Source organism: Anas acuta, chromosome Z, assembly GCF_963932015.1.
Source record: "Anas acuta chromosome Z, bAnaAcu1.1, whole genome shotgun sequence".
In the NCBI taxonomy this organism is placed as follows: Eukaryota; Metazoa; Chordata; class Aves; order Anseriformes; family Anatidae; genus Anas; species Anas acuta.
In genome coordinates, this window is record NC_089017.1 from 43,614,779 (window position 1) to 43,639,689 (window position 24,911).

The 24,911-nt window shown below is 38.3% G+C and overlaps 2 protein-coding genes across 2 annotated transcripts in view; both read right to left on the minus strand.

The window, feature by feature from the left end:
* CDC42SE2 (CDC42 small effector 2) overlaps positions 1-1,806 on the minus strand; it is a 32,827-nt gene extending 31,021 nt beyond the window's left edge. Inside the window, exon 1 of the mRNA XM_068667770.1 lies at positions 1,665-1,806. Within this exon, the coding sequence (XP_068523871.1) occupies positions 1,665-1,718 (54 nt within the window). The 5' untranslated portion in view covers positions 1,719-1,806. The remainder of the gene's footprint in view (positions 1-1,664) is intronic.
* The window catches only part of LYRM7 (LYR motif containing 7), an 85,264-nt gene continuing 62,018 nt past the window's right edge, over positions 1,666-24,911 (minus strand). Inside the window, exon 7 of the transcript XR_011091420.1 lies at positions 1,666-1,991. The gene's annotated coding sequence lies outside the window, so the exon portion shown is untranslated. The remainder of the gene's footprint in view (positions 1,992-24,911) is intronic.

Consider the following 24,911-nt stretch of genomic DNA (forward strand, 5'->3'; position numbering starts at 1 on the left):
GTACAGCACAACCAGGCAGGCCCACAAAGATTTTTTTCCTGAGACCTGTCCTGAAGAAGTTTGTCACTTTGTAATGTGCAGGCTCCTACAACAATTGAACATCCGATCTCAAGAACAATGCTCTGCAAAGTGCTATCTGTATCTCAAAAACATACGGATGGCTTTAGTTTTCCAAGCAAATGCACACCACCGGATCAACAGAAGTGTACAAAAATGGGTTGTTTCCCTCTTCTCCACTTTTAAAGTATATGCTCTGCCCTTTCCATGAGTTGTGACTCACAGATTACAACATGCTGCATTAGCACGCCATGTATTTTATGGGCAATAGCTTAACTGCATCATAAAGCTTGAATCAAGATTTTAATAAGGAGTTAAGACTGAAGATTGTTGTAAACAAATCCAATATGCCATTTTATATCTCAAAGATTTTAAAAGTCATGCTATTTTCAATCGAAATATATAATCCAAAAAACTACGTAACTAATTTTGGCTATAGATGGATGGCATTTTAATGGTCTGCACAGCATTCAGGCAGGAGGAGAGGACTGCAACTTCTCATGCTGGTATCTGAGAGCTCATCTCACTCAACCCTACCGGACTAAGAGTGAGATAAAGCTGTATGTATTTGTTAGAAATTAAAATGGTCAAATTTCTAATACTTGCATTGACACCTAACGATTGTTCAGGTACTGAGCAAGGTCAATTGCTATCAGTTTTTTTCTTAAGTCATCAGATAGGTAGTTTATTTTAAATCCCTTTGCTTCCCTGAAGCCAAATATCAACTGACCGTGTGAGTTTGCTCTATTCTCTCTGGGATTCTCTTAGTTATTGCAATTCAGCTTCAGTGGCCATATTTGCAAGATGACTGTCCTTTCTATGTATTCTATATATTTCTATATATTCTATGATTTAGCTTGATCTGGATGTCACACAATACAATGATTTTTTCTCCAAGTGCTAACTGTACTCCTTGTCAATTCCACCCTCAAGCAGGCAGACTTTCTCCCACAGCACTGGACTTAATGCACACCCTAAAGCTAGTTTAAGAAACCTAAAAGTATTTCTGTACTTTCTTCCTTACGTATGCTTTAAAATGTTCTTTTGTTCACTGTGTACTTCTTCCACACGAGAGACATTCTAAATCCTTGACAAAAATATCCACAGCACGACAACATCCCTTCACTCTCCAAAGACTTCATCTAAAAATTAAAAAAGCAGCTAAGTCTGAAATCCTGACTTCAGTTAAGGTGTACTGGATTTCACACTGTTTCTTAAGAGAACTATTCCCTTCCTTCACCATTGTCCAGCCACACCTCACGATAGGCCTTATACAGTACAGAAGTCATGACATGTCCAGATTTCCTTCTGCATTTTGGCAGTGCCAAGTTAGGTCCTCTTCACCCTTCCCTCCTTCCCTTCCCCCCCTTCAGTTCAAACATACCGGCTTGCATTTGAAAGACTTTGGATAGAAATGAGATAAAGGATAGGAAGAAATGTATGTGGCATCCATGTAGAACAAACATTTTTCTGTCCCTGCTAAGCCACTAGTTAATTCCTTACTTCTCACTGAGTTTGGTCAAAGAGCACTAATTTAAAAAGCTGTAACAAAAACAGAAAGTCTGAGCAATACAGTTAATTACAAACAACACGGTGCTGATACTTACAGGCTGAGGCTGTTCTGCAATACAGCAGTTGAAACACAACCAGAACTCGCTCATTGTTTACAGTCTGAAGTGTGTACGCAGATGAAAAGCAGGACTTGACTTCTGTAAACGTATCTCCAGGTAGTAAGTTCTTTAAATAGATTTATTTATAACTGTTCCAATGTGAATTTCTTCTTCTCTCTTGAGCTTTTCTCTGAAGACAGACAAATCAGTCCCAGGTGAAGACGGTGAAGTTAGAAAATTATTTCAGAGTATTCTTTCAGCAGGTTGGTCCCAGCACCACGGAAGTGTTAAGTATGCTTCTTTGGTCCCTAGCGTTAAGTGAACCTGAAAACAGAAGAACATTATATCAAAAAGAAATAAGATACAGAATTTCATACTCCCAAAGAGCCACCCATATCTGTGATTTCTTGGTGGTATCTTGAACCATTGCGTGAAGAGGTACCAGCAAACAAGTCACATGCTTATTTCTACAATGACTACTCCAAATGGCATTTAACAGAAATCCAGATGAGGTTTAGATTCTAGCTTTTGCTAGATGAAGCAGTATTGAGGACTGGTGTCCAATCTTCTGGCAGCAATCTTGGTTTGATCTGAGTCTAACTTTCTAATGTCATTTTTGAAAGTGACAATTGACCACACATACACCCTTTTAACTTAGGAAATTCTGCCTATTGGCACTTCATGTATCTTCATAGCAAAATTACACAACCCGTTTACAAAGCAAGTTTTAAATACAATTAACACCAACCTTGTAGCACAGCTGCCAAACAAAAAGCATGTTTTTCTAAATACCAAGAAAAAAATCTGCAGAAAGGACAAACTTGGTTAACTCAAGACCATTTGCCTTCTCTCTTGATCCTGCTGTTTCATGTACAATTGACTTCAAAATAGGAGATTACTTGTAGAGTTTGAAACTGTTTCCTTAAATCTTCAAAATTCTTCATGTGGAACAACTGAGGCTCCAGATTCCAACCATTCCTTTGCCAAAATAACATTAATTGGTTAATCTCCAACCCGGTTTCTTTCACTAAGAGTACAATAAAAATTCCAGCGAGATTTCAATTTGGTCATTTATCTTGCCATCTATCATACAATTAATTTGGAGGGAAATGGAAGTGAAAGAAAGAATATTCAAAAAAAGTCACATACACACTCCTTAATAGTTTTAAATATGGGTGCATCTTCATTTGTAGAAATTTTGTATGTGCATACCTATGCATTGCTTTCTGTATGCAGCTCTTCACAGAGTGAAGTGGTTTGGAGATCCCATGGGGTTCACAAGCGACATCTTTAGGTATGTATCTGTATACACACACTGAGTGGCTTGCATGAGTCGCTTGTCTGGCAGAGCAGTCATGCTTTGCTGCTGCCTTCATCAGTTCCCTACACACGACACATGTAAGCCACGAGGTCCCTAATTTATTGCACACAAGCCAAGTCACTGCACTGTGCTGCTACTACAAGCCAGGTACTTTCCAGGATTGTTGGCTGTGATGCGCATACGAAGAAACAGCAGCACCCTTCTTGTACTAAGTCCAAACCCTCTGGGAAGCCTTCCCACTTTTTACCTTTCCAGAGGCTGACAGAAGTTCTTCAATAAATAAATGTGTGCTGTGGTAACACCACGTAAATAGGAAAACACCAGCAAAAGTACTTCTATCTCCTACCCTTGAAAGAACTATCAGTAGTGTTTAAAGTAAGTTTTTATGCATTTCTTACCTAAATGTCAGAACGGAAAAAAAAGAATATTTTACTGTCTTTCCTCATCACTAATACCACACAGATCAAAGCAATTTGAACAGATATGAAAAAAAAATACACAGAAAAGATCCTTCTATATGACCTTCGGCTTGATGGTCTCATTTCAAGAAGAGGCTTTAATACAGTACTGATATTTATTTTCATTATTTAAGACGATGATTTCTGCCTCAGAAATGGCCATCTAAACCCCATGTATGTGTCAAGAAGCTGCACTCAAACATGGGAATTATCAACCAACGGTGTGAACTGCAATAGTATAAAACTTAAAAGGAAATAACTTAATACACTAAAGGTCTCTAAGGAAGTTCTCACATCATAATTAGGTAACTTCATATCATTTTCTCAATTCTAGTGACTTAAAGTTGGATCAACCTTAAATAGCCAGAGCCTAACGTAGAAAAACTTGATAAGAATATACACTGCTGTTCCCTCCAATTTCAGGATTTGCATGCCACATAATTCTTTTCTTGACTTGATTTAAAATGTAACAAAATTGGAACTAGAACATGGTAAATTTCTGTTAAACATGTAACATTTAACATTTTTTGCCCAGCAACTGTACAGCTTATCTCTACTTAAAACTGAGGATTTTGCTTCTAACAGGCACCAAGTTGTTCTGAAATGTAGCAATGCTCCCCTAACTCTAGCCATTCGGATTACAAGCAATTGCAAAAGCAAGTACTCAAAATCACAGCATTTTGAAGTCTAATATACTGTAACCTGCACAAGCTATAAGCAGGAGTCTTGCATGCATCCCCTCCTGTTAGGCAAGCGATGCAGTATTTTGATGTGCAGCTCCTGAAGTTTTAACACTGGTGCTTGTTCCCGATCTGACAAGATCCAGATATATCACATCACATTCTTGTTTTCACATAGGGTTAAGCTTCCTCCAGCTACTACAGCCCTGTACAGAACACATACATGGAAAGGGCTGGGAAATTCCTCTGTTGATTGGCCCACTCACTTGCGTGCTAGTAGCTACAGCACTCTTCCTCTTGCCACAGCTTTTAAGCGCTTTGCTCAGCTGAAGCCCTGGGAACAAAACTGAAAGGCTTGGCCATGCTTCTCTGAGCTTGGAATGCTTTTCCTGGTTACAAAATACTCGAGTGCACACAAGATTTTCTCCACCCAGTCGCGCTCATCGTGCTGGACTTGAGTCCTCAAGGACGTAATTCTAAAACCGACCTGCTCCCTTACACGAAAAGCTACCAAATGCCAAAACTAAGCTAGAGATTACAAGTAATTTTCTCTGATTATACGTTTATTCTTAAAAATGCAATTTTCTACTCTATAAGCTATAGAGGGCCACATTTGCCTTAAATTTATTGGTTCTACCAGCAGTATCAAGCAATTTCTCATTATGTTCTCTTTCAGTTACAAATAAAATGGCAGGGGGAGGAAAACACATCCACTAAGTATGGACAAAACTGACTCTAACTGCACCCTTCAGAAGACAAGCAAAGGCTGAGAGGTATCTGTTAAAGAATAATGGATTTTTATACATCCCACCCTGCTAAGAACGTGATCTATACAGTGGCCAAGGAGTGGGTATAAATATGCTGCACCAAAATGGAAAGAAAAAACAATTCAGCTGAAGGCAAAAAGGGATATCAATACTGCAAAGTCAACAGGACCAGACTTGCACTTCTCTTATGCTGCTAGCAGCTTGTTTAAAGAACAAATTGAAATGGGGAAATTCTCCTTTTCCAAATTATTGGTTATTAAAGAGCAAAAGAGAAAGGAAAATCATTACACTGACCTACAGACAACAACAAGCCAGACAACTATGTAATACCAGTCCTCCAACAATTACCTAAGAAAGTGTTGCTGCAAAGCCTGGTCTACCCCCAAATCTGGCCACATTTATGGAGATCCTAAAACTTAAGCAGAACCTCACAGACAGTTCCCTATTTCATTACAGGATCAAGCTGTTAACATGGCACCATGTGATCAATGAATCACACCACAAGGGCTCCTGTGTTCATCCCTGCAGACCTGCCAGATCAAGGGGACAACACTGGCGCCACAACTGAAGCATGCAGTTGAAGACAGCAGCTCCACCACTCCTGGGTTTTGCTCTTTCCACAGCTTTGAGGTGCTCGGAGTGGCAGAACACCACACAGCTCATGTTGAAAGGACAATGCACTTATTCTACCTGAACTAGAAAGTCAAAATGGTGATCAATGGTGAAGCACCTATTTGCTTTTTTCCAGTTTGAACTTTCTGAACACTGAATTTGACTTGTTTCAGTTCATGATCCAATAACTTGCAGAGCTATTTGCTGACTTCTTTGCCATATATCTTGCATCCTTTGTACACACTAATTTTATCTCATTTACAGTAATGTTTAGTATGAAAAAAATGAAATACTAAAGAGGAGGATACATTGTTATTCAAAGGGAAAAACAGGTTATTTTCATTACTCTGAAGTTTATTCAAAAATAGCTGGTCTAATGCAAAAAAAAAAACAAAAAAACTATTGCCTACTGTTAAATACCAGCCATAAAGGTGGCAAGTGCAAACACTGCCTCCGTGGTTAGTAGGGGTGTGGAGCACATTCTGTTACTAAGAGAGACAGCTGATACTGTAAATATTCATGTCCTACAGAAAAGTTAAACAGAGCAGGAAATAAGAAAGGATAAAACTGAAGTCAGACACTCTCTCCTCTGAGCTCTTCACACTTAGTGACAGAAAGGGGGTCTGAGAGCATTTACCTTAGTCGATCCAAAGAGGGATACGCCGCATGCTGTGGAGGATACAGTTGGAATAAAGCTACTTACGAATCACGTAGGTTAAGAAAAGCCTACTGTTTTTAAGAAACACCTATAAAGTTCCTTTTAAGGGTCAACCTCTGTATCCTCTGGCTGTGTAACTGTTTGCTATAGCTTCAGACAGGAAGTGTGGTAACAAGGCTATGACAATTACTTGAAGCAAATAAAACCACAGGAAGAGAAAGAAAATGACTGCAGGTGTTAACATCTGAATTTAACTAATTTGCCCCAAAGCTCAAACTACTATTTAAGGAGAGGGGAAAAAAATAATAAAAAAAAGTAAAACATATACAAAGTAATGACTAAGTATGACATGTCACAGCATGTCATGGTGTACCATGACATGCATATGTATGCATGAAGTCGTATCTAGGACTACTACGAGTTTTTTAGTCTCCATTAATTTGTAGAAAAGAAATTTACAATCATTCTTGATATGGAAGAATAATTTCATAAATTTATTTTCTTTTGCCTTACATGCCCCAAACAGCTATCACTTGTTTCAATCCTTCATCAATAAACAATCATTTTAGAGTTGTTTTTTAAGACTTTGTTTCTTTTTTTTTTTTTTTTAATATTTTTCCTTTAAATCTATGTTATAGCTGTACCATTTCTTCTAACTGCTTAGCAGACTCATTTCTTTCTGTCACTTGAATATTTATGGACAAGATGAGGTTAAGGTGTATCCAAACTAACAGGTTGAGCTCATGCACCATTTCCATGGACTTTAAGCCGTAGCAACTGGTGGATGCTTTCCAGCTCTCAAAGGAAGGGGGAAGTGTTTACTTCCCTGCCAGCTTTATTTTCAAATTTCTTTTGGAAATAAAATGACCTATAAGACAAGCAACATAGGCTTAGAAAAATGCTACTTACTGAGAAAGTTGCCTTCATACCTGAATTTTCCACCAGAGGCTGTCTCGGCAGTGCTGAGGCACTTGCAGAAGCACCCTTCCTCCCTCTCCCCAGCCCAAGCAGACGCTGCTGGAGACGTAACTGGTGCATTGAAAGCAGCAGCAATCTTTGCACTCTCAAACCCCAAGAAACCGGAGCTGCACAGAGCTCTTGCCAGACCAGGGATAACACTCACCGTCAGCACAGGCTGAGTGAGGCCGAAATCCATTTTTCACTTCCTCATAACTTTCCCGTATCTATTCTTCCCTCCCTGCCATATGCTTGGGGCTTAAGTTTCAAGATAATGAGTAAGTGTCTTCAAAGTTTGAGTTACGACTTTCTCATGCATTTTTAAACATTTAAAGCATAGGTCTTGATACTGTAAAAAAGTATTTTTTTTAAATATACATTTTTATTTATTTATACTATTTTTATATAAGCCTTTTCTTGATATGGTTTTGAACATTTTGCATGTTCTAGGTTTGTAGGAAGGTATGGCAACAAAAGATGCAGAAAAGGAACAGCAGTAAGCCAGTAAGAAGAAATACCAGGCATCTCTCTCTAAGAGAAAACAATAAAGCAGCTACAGTCAGGAAAGCCAGTTGGAAGCGTAAAGTACAGGGTCTTTAAACATCTTTATAACATTGGTAACATAAAGCTCAAACAGTTGTTCTTATCATTGATGAGTGTCATACCTTTTTTTTTGGTAAACCCTTCCTACCCATAATTCCCTGATTTTTTTTTTTATTATTATTATTATTTTTTTAAACTCCATAGCCACTCTGCTAAATTTAATTATTTCAGTTAAGTGGTCCAGCCTCCAAGCCTCCATGGGTTCAATGCAGTTTTCTAAAAGAGCTGATGTATACAGCTTATATTATTTCCCAGACACAGATCTGCCATACGTGCAAACAGGAACTTCCCTCTTCGAAAACCACAACACAGAACAACATAGTGCAGAACTGCTAGATGAAAATATACCGACAACTAGTGAGCCAAATTTACTAAATAACAGAGAGACAAACCTAAGAAAATAAATATGTTGTTCTACCCAAGATGAACTCTAGGCATAATATTAATGGAATTTTTCTTAGACAGGACAAATTATAACAAGTGGAAGCCTTTGAGAATCTAATCCTCTGTTTATAGGAAATCTAACTGCACATTTCCTGTCAATTCACACCGTGTAACGTGATTTTTAAAATTGTATTGAAAGTTCCAATTGGCCAATAACATTATCTTCTTAGCTGACAAACCCAAAGGAAGATAACACAACAGATTTTTTTTTTTTTTTCTATTCTCATCCAATCTCCTTACTAATTCTGACAGGTAATACCAGTTAGAGAGAAAAAAACCAACAACCTCAAACTAGTGCTCTAATGCAGGATCTAAAAACTGTATAATTTCTGTAAAGAACAGAAACAACAACAAAAAAATCCCTAAACAGCTTCCAATTATTACTTCTGAAGTAATGACAGGAAACAATCAACATCCAGGTCCACGGAGTCCATTATTTTAACAGTGTAATATTACAGTAGTATGGCCCACAGGAAAAAAAAATCCACAACCAACTACTTGACACACCATATGAGATATTTAAGGGACCCTTACCTGTTCTTTACTATGACAATAGGTAAAAGGCATTCACAGCATTTAATAATTCTTTTTCCACAGAAAACTGATGTACCAGAAGCAATTGCTTTCTCTTCAAAGCTCTTCAAAGAGCCACAGAAGCGCATATTTTTCATCTACTAGCCTTTAGGGCCCTGTCATCTCTCTATATTTATTCTCCAGCCCTTTTATCAGTTTCTCTATTGTTGCTTCAGATGATGAACTCTACGTACGTGCAGGCATGTGTGCAGATGGGGAATGGCTGAAGGAAACTTAAAATAATTTCGAAGACAGCTGGATCACTCCAGCCTAGCAAGGCAAGGCAGGATGTCGGGAAGGTGTATGTGCAGCAGCTGGAGACGGGGCCCAGCAGTTCCATCTCCATGGACGGCCTTGCTCTTCGGTGCTCCCTCAGACACTTCTCCTCATGCTGCAGCCCCACGCAGATCCCAGACATGGGCCTCAAACCCCACCATTCATGGTCACCGCTCATTCAAACTGCTCACACGACAGCCCTACCTGCCCCTACTTGTACAAATCAGGCTGCCGCTGCTCTGCAGAGGGGTCAGTTTTTCCTGACTAGACATTTCATAGCAATGTATTAAAATACTTGCTTGATTTCAGATGAAATCTACCTTTGGACAGAAAACAGATGAGAAACAGAATAACCATAGTCCACATGAGCACGATGTCATGGAGGCGTACTGTAGAACCAGGACACACAGATGTCTTGAAGCTGGAAGGTGCTGGTAAGTGCTAAATGGGCCTGCTGCGACTTCACTGTGAAGGCGAGCATGGGGACCTACACCAACCTGACAAAGCAAGTCTCACAGAGTGCTCTACTCAGAAGCACACATACACGTACATGTGAGAACACTTGCCATGGCCATGCTTGCTTTGAGACTGGAGCACATGAACAACATCTGAAAAGCTGGCTGAGGTTTTTGCCATCGGTATCTGTAGCAGCACTGCGTGACATGCAGCCCAACGTGACGCCCAGGCACCGGGGTCAGGTTTCATCTTGGGATAGCATTATACAGCTATAGCTGCCTCTCTGCCTCCAGACATTTCTCAAGTCACTCAAGCAAAAAGAAAAGCTAAAAATAACTGTAGAAACAAAGAGTTGGGTTCGCGTATTATAATTTAAATCTGCCGTAACACAGGAAAGTGTCCTAATTCTAGAATCCTTGAACAATTGCCAAAACAACAGAAGCAAAACATGAAACGCCACAGAAACCCCACAATACACTGAAACAGAACTACTAAGGAAGAAGCACACATGACTTCCACAGCACAGGTAACCGCTCCTATACATTTCTACATAACAAAAGACAACAAAACACTATGTCCACATGTGCACGCACCTGTGAGAAGCCAGACACAAAACATGTAACTTGGTAACTGCAGTGATCACAAAAAACTTAATTCCCATGACCAAGACCATCATGCTGTAATACAGCAAATATGAAAATAACCACAAAGGTAACAAATTCTTACCTCTGCAAACCTGAAACAGCTAGTCTATACAAAGGAGAACAACCACAAACTGAAAAAAGGTCTTTAGGGTCAGCTGGTCAAGAAAAAATATATTACAGTTGCAGTCAGTCTGAAATTAGGCATTGCAGGTCAACAGCACCTTTTCTTTTGCTGAAAATAATGCTCATTTTTCAAAACAGAATGTGATTTAAAGAGGAAATAAAGATGGAGGAAGTCCTCATGAGATTTTTGTCACTAAGATTGTGTACACTAAGCTATTAACATGCACAGATAGACAAAACTTGTTAGTAGCTATAACAGTACCTATCTAGACATGATTGTTTCACAGAGGAAATCCTATAATCCAGTATCCTATTTTGGGACTAATTTCAGACTGCAGCTTGACTCAGAAGCTGCAGATCAGTTACAAGAAATTATTTCTCATTCCTTCTCTGTCCCCCAAGTTTTCCGAGTGACTACAAATGATACTCAATATTCAGTTGGGGTATTTACAAAAAATATTTGACCTCAGAGAGTTCTTTCATGTCTTTTTCAAAACACTGATGTAATGTTTATCTAGACACTTAAAGGCAAGAGCATGAAAAATTTAATTGCAAACAAAATATTGAACATTTTCAAATATTTTCATTTTACAATATTTATCTATTAATCTTTTGGTTGAAAGTGAAGATGAAGTTTGTTTGGTATGTCTTTTATATATATAAAAAAAAACTTTCCCAAATTAAGTTTAATTATATATCAATAAAGCTTAAGGAACCAGGTGGAGATGTACAATTTTAGAAACAAGTATTCTGAGAGAAGAGATACTATGCTATAATATATATAGAAAAATAGCTAATTTAAAATAAAAATACATGGTACAGAAGACAAATCTCTAGCTCTGAAATGCAATTTCAGTGGAGATACCAAAATTGTTGACCTAGTTTAAGAAACAAAGGCAGTTTCAAAATGTTCCAGAAACATTATAACAAAGTATGTATTCTCAACAGAACAGCCACTACTGTTCTGACATCTGAATGTACAGGAAGTTAAATTGCCTCTTCAGAAATGACCCGCTTATCATGCCAAGAAACTCTGGATTATATTCCCTGTATACCCACAAACAGTTCAAGGCCATTACTATTAAAAATGCCAATTTGGAAAATGCCCTCTGGGTCATATCTCAACAGTGGTTAAGTTATCTACAGTTTTATTGCCAATGTAAAACCACCGTAAATCTGAAGTTATCTGGCTGTCCTATGCAACAACCTGCGTATACAGTGGCATATGACTTACCTCCACTGATAACATAACCAGTTGAGCAGAAAAACCCAGATTTAAAGCACGTCAATTCTTCAGGCTAGTAATTACTTCTCTGACTAGTTTTAAGACAAATTGTACATACCTGTAAATTCTAAAATAGCACTTCAACTCCCCAAACTGAAAGCTGCTGACTTGCAGTGCTTGTCTACTAAATATGAAAGAAGTTTTATATTCTCAAGTTAGTGACTCGCTATAGGGAAGTAAACAGGCAACGTGACAAGTGTAGTCTGACACCAAATAACCACAGGATGACAGCATTTGAACCCCATAGTGAACTTCTAGTTGTATTAAGTACAGCTGTTCCCACACAAAAGACAGAAGATAACTGCACAGCATGTAGTTGTACTACCACACATACTATTAAGAAATTTAGTATCACAAATAGGTTACGATTTCCAAGATGCAAACTCTGTCTGCCAACAATTTCATGAATTTCAATGAATAAATTGCAAAGATAATCCTGCATCATGAACTATTCAATCTTTTCCAAGAATATAACAATTGCTCTTGCACACTGTTTTTTGTTAGATTTCTTTTTTTTTTTTTTTTTAAAATAACACCTCAGTTTCTTAAAGCATCAAAAATAATATGCTTGAGTTGAATGAATTGTGATACATACAAACATTTTTCAAACTAAATACTTTTCTGCTCTTTGTTACGTACAAAAGGATTCTCTATGTGTTACATGAACATGCATGAGGACTCAGCACAGCCTGCCACCTCTATTTAGTATTTGGTTTGTTTAAGATCGGCTGTTTCGTAGAGTGGGACGGTCCTGCCTGCCTCCCTCCACAGCATCCTGCCCCCACGTAGCAATGATGCCAGAAACACCCCACAGAGTGCAGGTAACTGACATCTTCCAAAAAGCTGGAGGAGGTGACTGATGAATATTTAGATAGCTAAGGTTTTCTTTTTTTTTTTCTTCTCCCCAGCAGAAGACCTAATTCACCTACAACACATTTACTCAATTATTATGATTGCAAAATAGCTTCAGCCAGTTGGCTTCAATGTACTCATGCATCTGCTATTAATTCTATTCCCCAAGAACACTGCTTTTTATTTGCTCTCAGCCTTATTTAGCACTAGAAACACTCTGCCTATTCTCTTTCTAATACGTTCTAGACTCAAGTCATGTCACACAATAGAAGTTACATTCATTACAGGCAGAACTACTACATGACATTTGGAAAGCGGAGTCAGGCCAGCTATTCAATGTGACCTAGTTGAAAATTAATCAAAACAGTATTTCTTCCTTCTAAAAGCACAAGCTTGGGGGTAAGAAAAGTACAAAAGACGTTAAGAATCACATGACAGGAGGCTGACTTTCAGGCTCCGATCTCAATCCAGCTGCCGCCTCTAACAGGGAAGGTACAGACCGCCACTGACATTTCCTCCCAGCCATCTCTGCGCTGCAGATTTCAGTGCTACCTCTACTACAATGAAGATTATTTTGTTTGACATGCAAGAACTCTATACTTTAACAAAAAAAAAAAAAAAAGTCTTTCTGAACTCAAGTGCACACTCAATTGCAAGTCCACTCTATTTTTACGAAGGGCAGTGAAGAAAATACAACAGCATGACATTTTTGCCCAATTTACCTTCACAGTCACTGGTTTAATTTTTAACCTCCTTGAAAGTGGAAAATTCTTCTTGTATGCTAAAGCTTAACTCACAGCAAGTCTATCTGCTTCTCAGATGCTGTTTGAAAAACATCTCCCACCACAATAGCAGGTGTTCAGAAACTGGCGTTGCAAATGCACTCTCAACCACAATGCCTGTGCTGCCTGCAGTCTTAACAAGGGTCTGGTTACATCAAAAATGGTCAAGCTGTCCAACTCTTCCTACCAGGCTTGGCTCAACGGGACTGACTGGGGGGTTCTGTTCTGGATTAGGAAGCAGCTCCCACAGCAGCACAAGACCCCCAAGAAAATCCCAACTCTGTCACAAATCCCCCAAAATCACACCACAATCCTCCCCACCCCCAAGAGCCAGGCTGAAAGCAATGGGGCTAGTTGTCACAAGCCCTAGGGGTGCCCGGGACAGAGATGATTTCCATGCTCCTGATGGAGAGCAAGCACAGAGCAGCTACAGCAGCATCCACGTGCAGAGGTGACATAGAGTTGGGACCTCAGAGCACGACCCACACCAAACAGTCCCATCCACCCCTCATCCCTCTGGGTGGGCGATTTAGGCACGGTGGATAGTTAGGAACAAGGTGGTAGAGACACTGCTGTTGTTACACTACTACAGTGCTGTGTGTTGCTCTGTTTCACGCTGGAACCAAAGCTGCAGCATGTGAAAACTGAAAGGACTATTTCCAGGCTATTGCAACAACAAAAAGCCTGCACACAAAGGATCTGTTTTCTCACCTCTTTATTCTAAGAATTTCATGCATGAGATGCATTTATGGGTACAATGCTATCATAACTTTTTTTTTTTTAAATCAGTAACCTCAAGAGAAGCTCAGCATGCACAGCCAACTCAGATATTTTTGTGCGAGACTTTTCTTTCAGTTTCACAGATAGGTTCTGTTGTCCTTAAAGGGTAAAGACTGGTGCACGTACAGACAAATTCTGTACTTAGCTCATACTAACTGGAAAGTTCTCTGTGTATCAAGTCAGTATTTTTCAACATTGAGGTCAATAAAGACAGAGCAATTAAGACACCAGTGCAAGGTTTTCACTGATGAATGCAAACCAAGAAAAGTTGCATGGAATAAATATGAGATCAACTAATCTAGCCTATTTATTGAATGAGGCTCAAATACAAGAGGTTTCTATTAAATACACGAGGTTTCTATTTAAATACACATTTTTTTATAGTCACATTTTCAGATGATAAATGGAGATATAAAACACACCTTTAATTAGAGAAGTGCTTATTATGCCCCAAGAAGTAACTTCTGAAGGCAGGCTGGAAAAACAGCACCCTGCACTCTGACACCCAGCCTTCAGATCCTCTTTCTACTCTAACACAGATTTAATCAATTCACCCTAAGTTAACGAATATACAGTTTAAGAGTAAAAGATGGGGGGAGGGGAGAGAGGGAGCAAAAACAGGAAGGTGACTATCAGAAAAACACTCAGTAAAATTTTACTAGATTATAGAACAGTCTCAGTATGCAAGTGGTGGAAGTTCCAGCACATGAGTCATTTAGCACTAAACTGGACAGAGCGTTAGTTAAAAAAAAAAAAAAAAAAAGAGCCACAGGCGAACAGCCATATCTTGGCAAAGAAATTAACAGATGAATGAGCAGATCTTTTCCATTCCATTTTTAAATGATTCTGTGGGAAAGAAATGAAAAGATCTTTAATGCACAACAAAGCTGCACTACCAAAAAATAAAAAAGTTGATTCAATAACCATTTAAAGAGTTGGTAAAAACTTCCAAGAACCAGTATCAAACAGGTAGAAGAACAACTTTGTTTTCAACTCTATTTTCTCTGCATTTTAACACATGCATGACTCTTGATCTTGGGCCATGAGTTCACTGATAGGATTTCTGAAGTCAGGTTTGTGACTGGACCGACACTGCTAAGCATGATAATTGCTGAGTTACTGTAAAAAATCACGCATATCTACAACATCATATAAAAATCTTTGCACGTAATCCATCATCATGAATCGTATTGCTATCTATTTAGCATGAATTAATTTAATTGTTGAAACAGAAAGCAAAACTGGGAGACAGGAAATACGGGTTCTATTCTTGGCTTTGCCATGAACACCCTGACACTGAGGAAGTCTCCTGACTTCTTGCATTTTGCACGCATGGGAAACTGAGGCATAGTGATCATATTATTTTATAACTCAAAATACCTAAGGACATTCTAAGCACAAGCCATTTTCACCAATTTCTATGTATATCAATGTATAACTTTTTGCAGAACTGGGACACTGAAACTGCATGATGATACTAAAGACAGAGGGCAATCCTTCCCCCAGCAAAACAGACCAACAGGCAATCATTAGATTTTAGAACTGTGTATGTTAATCTTCAAATTTTTCAGATAAAGTATTGAAAAAGGATAAAAATATCATGTTTTCCTATAAACAGGTATGTTTCTCTGAATTGGCCAATAATAATCTGCCTCGAAAAAAAGAGAATGTAGTGTCAACAACTTAAACCATGGTAATTAAAAAAAAAAACACAACACACACAAAATTTTACAACTATCCTGATACCTGCTTTCATTGTATTCTAGCAATGTAACTATCAAGTCACATATTCAGAACGTTTCATGATAAAACTGCAACATTCTTCTTTCTAAAGAGAATCATCAGTTATTTGATCTTCCTGCTCAGAATAACTAAAATAAGTGGTCTTCTGCATTTAGGGCAATAATGCTGCATGCTGCTTCTCAGTTTACACTTTAAGAAAAGTTTTAATGCTTGTTTAGGTGGGAAAGATTGAACGTAAGTATATTAGACAGTGGCTGCAATATCTGCTGACACTAATTCTCTACTAGTCATGTGAAATTCTAGTATCCACATGAGGAGTCAGCATGTGATCCCTATCAACTTTTACTAGTTTCATGTCACCCATGTAAACCTTGTCTTCTGTATTTATAAAAGCTCTGCTGTATACTCAGCAATCCTGTGAGAAAAGAATGTTATGCAACCTTCCTGACAGCCCTTATGAATACAGTAAGTCTCTTTATGTAATATATTAATGCATCACATATGCACTGGCTGTACATATCCATGTTTACCTCCCAGGTACACTTGAAGTGGAAATAATCCCCAAAATATGAAAAATAAAAAAGATTTGCCTTTTTTACTACAATTAGTCAACAACACATGGCTATAATCGTGCCAGATACTGCTTTACTTCTTAATGTATCAAAGTTAATATACAATCGTTTGTTTTTGCAAACCTGTATATTCTATTTCAATGGATTTTCCTGACAGAACAGGATCTTAAAAAGCTGAATCATTGTTCTTAATGTAGATTTTATAGCTAAGACACGAGACTACAGATGAGAAACAAATGACTTGCAGATGATTATACAGGAAAAAATAAGCCAAAGAAATAGAAATATGGCTTGGATGGAAAGCTGACTTACTAATGCTAACTTACAGCAGTTACATGGAGAAAAACAACATCCTATTTACTAGTGCATGCATTTTCAAGTACATGTCACAAATTGTCCTCTGTCAAGCACTACTAAGTTGAAAGCGTACTTGTATTTTTAACCAGCAAAAATAACAAAAATAAACAATAAAGTCAGTGGTTCATTTATGGCCAGTAGTATGCTTCTACAGTTTTGTATTTAGTCCAGTTTTCAGTCCTTATATTTTTTTGATAACTCTAAGGGAAAAAAAATCTTACATTTTCATTTGTTGTGTGGACCAACATCAGCTAATTCAAAGAAGTCTTGGTTTAGGACTTGTACACACAAACAAAAATTTTATCAAGTGGACTGGTATTTCTTCTGATCTAAAGAGGTGTCTATGATGTTGTTAATCTAATACTCTACACAAAAGGACATTGAAGTCATAATTGAATGAACACTACCTTCAACCTCTAGTCAGATTTGTGTTTGTTTTTTCTTTTTTTTTCAGCAGTCATCCAAACGTCACTTTAAGATAACAAATTATGGGCAATCCAATATTTCTCTTCTAAAGCTTTTCTGATTATTATATTGAGTCTTAAAAGTTTGTATCTTCGCTGCAGTAATAATTCAGAGTTGTGTAAAAACTTCATCCCATCCCACCATTAACTTTTTTTCTCCCTCTCTCAAACAACATTTTCACAACCTCCTTGCTGTTTCCAAAAGGCAAGATACAGAAAAAAAAAAAAAAAAGCTGCTTTTCTCTTTACAAAGAAACATCCGGAAGGTGGGTGTACACGGAGGGAGGGATATCACATCTCACCTGCCTTTTGTCATTATTTTTATGATGCATGGCATTCTGAGTAAAGACGTACAATATATATACATTTAAGTAATCAAGGTAGAAATTTTTCCTCCTTTGCAACTGACCTTGATTTTTTGCCATACACCTCTCTATTTCAAACAAATAAGTAAATGTATCAGTTCTGTCTATATATCTAGCTTCTGCATGATGATCCACCACCTGGTACAGCTCAAATCTTTGGAAAGGAATAACACTACTGGAGGCAGGGCAGCATGAGGGATTTAGAAGAACTTAACCCCAAACCACTTGACATCTCCCTTCCTAAGCCCCATAGCCTCAAGTTACTTGCATTATTATGCTGCTGCTAAGGCTTTAGCTGGAGTTTTATGCACCTTCCACCATTTAAAACAAACGAGGTAATTGCCCTCAAGCTGCCTGATACCAACACCTTCATTTTCTCCTCTGTGCTGCCCAGGGTCTCCTGGAGCAGCGCTGTGAGAGGGGAGCACAGGGGACAGCAGCCACAAGATCAAAGGTAACATCGGAAGAGCAAGCCAAACAACCCTTTGATGCCATGTCCACCTCTTCCATAGTATGAAGGTGATGAAATGCTAGGCCTTCAACGTGGTTTGAACTAGGTGCTTCTTGCTGGAGTCCTTTCACGCTTATGCCCCCAGAAATACCCTGGAGGGGAGGAGGCCATGCTTCCTGCTCCCACCCCTGATTTGTCCAGTCCTCCATCCTCAGACATTATCCCTGCCTACGTCTTCCCTTTTCATCCCTTCTGCAAGAACATCTCTCCTCCAAGCACAAAGGGTGACGAAAAAAGATCATTACATACTGCTTTCTGCAATGCCCAAACCAGTATATACGTACAGCAGATGTTCGCAGCATGAAGTCTTACCCTGGCACACCAGTGCAGTACTGAAGTTATGTTCTTTTTTCCACTGTAACCACTTCAGTCCTGCTGTCACGTTACACTACAGCATTTGTTTATCCACAATGAATTAAAGGTTTCAAGTACAAACGCCTGTATCATGAAAATTTGTTCAGGAGGGAGTAAAGGGAAAAAACGAAATTATTAAGAAAACACATTTTAAAGCAGTATAAATAATCGTGGTATGGATCAGAGGCATACTGTTTCCAAGCAGTATCTATTTTAGTAAATTACCTACTGCAAACAGGTAAGGAAGGGAAATAAAACCTACAGACAAACAAAAATAGTGCCTCCTTTCCACCTTTCCAACCTTCTGACCTAAACAAAGCAGTCAAAAACCCTAGGGAAGCCTGAAAAGTAAACAGTGCTTCAACCACGGTATATATCTCCTGCCAAAACAATCACTAGACATACAGTACATGCTGATAAACTTAAAAGGTCTTGAATAACAAATATATGACATTTAATACTTATGCTTCCTCGCTATGAAAAGAATGCTGCTGCCACACCAAACAAGATTCTCCATAAATAAGAATTAAGTGTTTCTCACATCAATCAAAACTGCTTGGCCACTTGAAACAGGGAAATATTCAACATCAGCTACAGCATTTTTCCAGACAGCCAACGTGACAGGCAATCTTCTTGTAACACACATAATAAAGCTGCGAGGCAAATGGCAGCAGCCACTGCTGCAGCTCTTTGGATCAGGAAGTACTGCCAGGTTCCTCCAAGTCCTCTTCTGTAAACTACACTGATAAGGCTACAGAGCAAGCCACAGACAGAGAACTGAATTACAAGGTTTAGCTCTCGATGGATTTAACATCAGATCCTTCCAAGTTTAAGCTTGGAAAAGTTGCCCTGCCAACTGCACCTACCCTGTGTTCTCTGTGGCATCTTATTCTACTCATTTGACAGGTAAACATAGTTGATCAAAGTTATTTCTCTTGGCAAATACCTAATTCCCTAGATGACAAGATACATATATATCAGATATTCAGAAGGATCATCCTGTCTGCACATGTTGTTATGGAGAAACATGACAGACCATCACAATTTTAAAATGTACAAATCCACCACTTTTTCAGGTACTGCCAGGGTCAGGAAAGTCAAGGATACAGGTACATGTTTCACTTCAGATGCGACCACACCTGTGTTTATACACAGTTTAAATTTTTTCCCTTGCAGGGATTGTGGCAATTTGGAAACACAAAATAGAAAGTAGCACAAAGGTTTCATTTTCTCTTAAAAACTGCTGTGGCAAACAACTAAAAAACTAGAAATAAACAGACAAAGGTTTGAAATATTAAAGAAAAGCCCAAACAAGCACATTAACTTTTACAAAAGAGGTAAAAGTACAGATTTTTTTGATTTTTAAAAATGATGCACTGTTTTATTTAGCCGTAAACTTTTGCCCCTTTTCTCCAGTTACTTTGATCTTACAAACTTTTGCAGCCTATTTTAAACAAGAGATGGTAACAGCTCTGAAGTATATACAGGTGGCAAATGTCTTCCTGATGACCTTTACAAAACTTGTAGCAAGCATTACTTCTGCACACAACAGAACCACTGGCAAACTCAACCATTACTAACAATTTAAGTTAAATTTAGTGGAATCCTCTCTGTTCAAGAAAAACAAAACAAAACAAAAAAGCACAGAGAGACATCTTCAATCCCTTCACATTCTGTTAATTTACAATAAAACTATTTAATAATATTATAATATTTCCTCTGTACAATCCTTTCCAATGGAAGGTCTGAAACTGAGTCACAGGGATTTTGCTGGAGGGCACAATCTAAACTGTTTGTAGAACTGACTTAACTAAATCAACACAAATGAAAAGCAAGCAGCAACTACTTTGACTAAACTGTCAAACTTCTGTAATGTGTTTTGAACTTCTGTAATTCAGTTTACCATGCAAAGTTTCCCAGCTTTAAATGAGATCCTATCTTCTCTAGTGCCACAAAACTGCTCAGTTTTACTTTTCTGTGTGTGAGGGGGTATTTTCCTTCAATCTGTCAACAAAGAAATCTTATGTGTATCTGGAAACAACAACAACAACAAAAAAACGTACACCAATTGCTTTGTCTGGCATAACAATTTTTTATCTGAAAGCTGACATTAAGGTGTAAAAGGTATACATTTAGCTAAAAGTTACGGTTGCTGTTTAACGTGCTTTTTCCATTACCATTGCCCTTCCTCAAATAAAGGGGAGCTCTTTAAATTCTTAGCTTTACTTTCCCTAGCAATTTCTGTAAAGAGCACAGGAGTAGCTGCATGCAACTTGTTTTTAACCTTTTTTAACCTTTTTCTTTTGAGTGTGTATGTGAAGACAGCTAAAAGGAAACAGTCACTTTATTCTATGCAGTTGTTAAATCTGGCATTTCAGCACAGCCTTAAATCTCAACCCAGACCCAAACAGTTCCCTTATTTTTTCTACCCCTCACAAAAATACTGAGAACTATAATTTGAAACTCAGGTTGCCTCCAAATATTAAGCAGGTGCCAGCTTTCTCCCTTTGTACTTTAACAGCAAATAAATAAATACACCTGCTAGGGGAACACATTCTTCCCAGCTTTCACCTTCAGCCCTCTTCCACTGCACATGCTGCATACAGAACAAGTGAAGAAAAGGGCAAAAGAAAAAAATTAAAAGCCAAGAAATGAGTAGCACATCCCATCTACAATCAGGCTCCAGCAAATCTCACTCAAACAGTTTACAAGGATGCCGTTCCAGCTTTCCACCCTGCTCCTGTGCAGGACGCGATCGCCACAGCAGCACAGTCAGTGGATGGGAATGTGCTCCTAACTTTATGCTGCCCGGGTCAGCCTCATCCGAGCACATCCAGGAATCGCAGTCTTCTGCTCTGCTTGCTCTGGGCTCTGATTTACAGTCAGCCTGCAGCACAGACATTGGAGACTGCATGTAGGAGGTAAGACAAAACTGGGAAAGAAATGAAGTAATGAAACTTGTCATGCCACCCTTCTTCATTACCGTAACTAGATGACCATGATGCAGTAACAGCACCTTCACGGCAAGGTTCACTCGGTTCCTCAGTGGATTTCAATTCCCCTGGGTCTCCCAAGAGAGAAAGGGTGATGGCTCTTGTGCTAGGTTCAGTGTGAAGGCCAGATAGGGCTGCTGTCCTTTCAAGCACATCATCAGTCACTTCCCCAAAGACCTCTTTGTCTGACACTCAGCCACAGACCATTTGGCTTAAGGTATTCACTATTCAGTCTCCCTCCCAAACAAACTCTCCCTCTCTCCCAAATATGCAGCGAGAACTGCGGTTGGTGATTCACCAACCACAGCTGGGTAATTAATGAAGCTTATTGTATTCACATCAGAAGCGTTATCCCAATTCATTCAGGGCTCTCCATGCAAATAGATCAGATTGCTGCATCTTGCAAATGAAACATGTATTATTAATTTCTGCAGAAAGCATCTGTCACAATAACCCCTTTACAAGAGCCAATACAAATCTTGCAAATAGTCCTATGAATACATATATACACACACAGAAATATATTTAAAATAAATTAATTTGTCAAACCACTGCATCTACACTGAAAAAATAAATTCCAACTGAATTCCTTCATGCTATTTAAATTATGGCAATGAACTGTGCACTGTATCAAACATCATTATGAATTCTTCAGGAAACAGACTCTCAAGTTAAGACCCGTAAAATCACAACAACAAAAAAATCAAAGATTTTTCTACTCTGTATGGGAACATAGTGTTATGTTCAATACCAGAAATTCCTGAAGCCCCAAACAGGATACAGTTTAAAGTAACAAACAGTAATGACACTAGCACATCTTAAGTAATTGATTTACCTATTTATTAAAAAAACAACAACAACAACAACCAAACAAGAATGGAGATTTCAATTTAAGCGTTAAAAATTAACAGCAACAAACTAGGAAGACTAATGGGCACACAGGTTCTTCTAAATGCTATGCCAGCAGCTTAATTTGCTCATCCTCAGTTGTGGCCATTCTCTTTTGGAAAGCTGCCCTAATTCTTTTCTCCAGTGCCTTGTTGCTAGGGTTGCAGCTGCACGGCCCATTCCCGTTGAAGCGCATGTCTTTGGAGGGGGGCACAAAGGGCTTCATTATCTTTTTCTCAGAGCTCACACAGTCAGAATAGAGCATTCCCCCTTTGTCCCCTACCAGAAAGTACTCGGAGAATCCCAGCCGCTCAGTCACCACAATTTACATATGAACACTTGCACCAGGAATCCCATGGCCTTCCTAAATTGCAGGCCACTTCCACAGGAATTGCAGGCCACTTCCACAGAATTGTTCCAGTTCTGCCAAGGTGTCTTCAAAAGCTGTTCATTTACGGTCCAGTCATCTTTAGTTGCAATTTTATGGAAAGTTAGCATTGGACTACAACTTTGGAATTAGTAAAATGAGTGGTGATGCTAGTGACTGGTTTTCAAAAGCATGAAGAGCCATCTCCTTACACTGCCAATCTTCAGAAGACTTCTGTTTAGAAGCCCAGGCCTTCTTCTGGATACACAGCCTCACACCAGCTTAAGACACAATACAGAAAAGGACATAACTACTAACCTAAAGCACTGTTCGTTGACACTGAACTTCCTTCTCAATGATTAATTTAAATCTTTAATTGATATTTACAACTGCATTCATTCAGTGAACAGTTGCGTCAGTTATAAAGGCAAGAGGGATATGGGCAGTGTTTCCATTCAGGACATTTAGCAAGACAAATCAATTTAAAAAGTTAAGAAATGAAAGTCAAATTCAAATAATTAGAAATAAACTGTTTCTTGGTTTGGTTTTCGTGTCCTCTTGCTTGTAAATGCCAGGACATTGTAAGCCATTTCCTATGAAAAACTTGTTTAGTATTTGTAGTGTCATAGGAAAGAAAATACTCAAAAAAAAAAAAAAAGCATTCATTTTCATCTCCTCTTCCTCTAGGTAAAAAAAAAAAAAAAAATCATTACTGAATAGCAGAAACAGAATAGGGAAGAAAAGAAATTAAGCTACCACAAGAATTCTGAGCGTCAATATGTAACAACTGATAGAACAGATTTTTTTGTTGAGGCTATACGAGAGGAAGTAGTTCACAATGGATGCAGAGAAGAAAGATTACATTTAATGGAAAGCAACCCAAACCGATCATTTACATTAATAAACATATTCACAAAGTACACAGGGAGCAGAAGTATTTTAACATAGGGTGTCAGACTGCTGGTTAGCAAGAGGTAGAAAGGAAATAATAGCTTTTCTAGGCCTGTTATATTCAGGTCCTACCCTAACTAAAGGGTCAGAATAGATTTTTCACTTCATGTTACCAAGTTAACAATTCTCTACCTAAAAGTCTGTCTCTTTAGGAACAGTGGAAAAAGCATTTGTGGTTTACACCAGTACAGAGGAACTAGGATCTCTGTAAAAGGCCATAGGAATTGCAGCTTTTGTTGCCCATCAGATTGCCAGAATATCTTGACCAGGCTGTGCACTTGTTACACTCCCAGTCAACAGGTGACTTACAGATACCATCTACGACCAAGAGGCTGTTTGTCACCTGTCCCATGAGCTGCCACCTGTGATCTAACTCTGGAAAGACCATACATAGACAGATTTTTTAATTCTGTGTTAACATGGGACATATGCAGACGGTCTAGCCTATTTCCTGGTAACCTTGTGAGAAACAGGTTAGACCTTCCCTAAAATACTTCCTCTTCGTACTTCTGCTGAGGTCTTCAGCCCCACACAATTATTTCTGAATGGGCCCAAAGGAAGGCAGCAACGAACAAGCATAATTTCTGCAAAGGAATTTCTGTAGAAGTTTACATTTGGGAAAAAAAAAGAACCACCTTTATGGTCAACAGTTCTGTGTCACACAATAACCTAGGGGAAAGCGAAAGGTCAGTAGGCTAAATAAAGCCCTGAACTATATAACTAGTATTATACCAGGACCATAACTCAAATACTTCCAGTGCAACAGGAACTTAACTGTTCTACTAGTTCAGAATTTGTGATGCCTTAACCTACAATTATGGTCTTTCATCTGTAGGAATACGAGATCAAAAAAGGTGCACATACCATGTTTATTTGTAATACTATTTGATACTTGATTCCAGCTATTCTTTTTCCTAGCCTAATTCCAGAGCTCCATAATTGGGATGGTAGAATAATTGCTAAGAAGAACTTAATGTTAAAGACATACATTTGCTAGAACCAAACAACAACAAAAGAGACAACAAAGCGTTATATATTTCACATTAGCCAGCACACAAGCAGAAGTAACTAGACCAATAAAGATGTGTAAGAGTCAGAGGCGGGGTAGAGTAACACAAGGCGGCATTGAAATAACTGTGATTCTTGAATATGCAGTGCAATGAATAGTGCTATCTGGTGTTTGATAAGAAAGAGCATTTGCTTATGTCACCACTACATCTATTTCTGAATGCTTGAAATTTATATATATATATATATATATATATACACACACACACATATATATATATATACACAAACATATACATTATATATATATATATATAGTATGTATGTATGTATGTGTGTGTATATATATATAAAAATAAAATATACACATGCAAGCATTCCAGTCAATTTAGTGATGTGT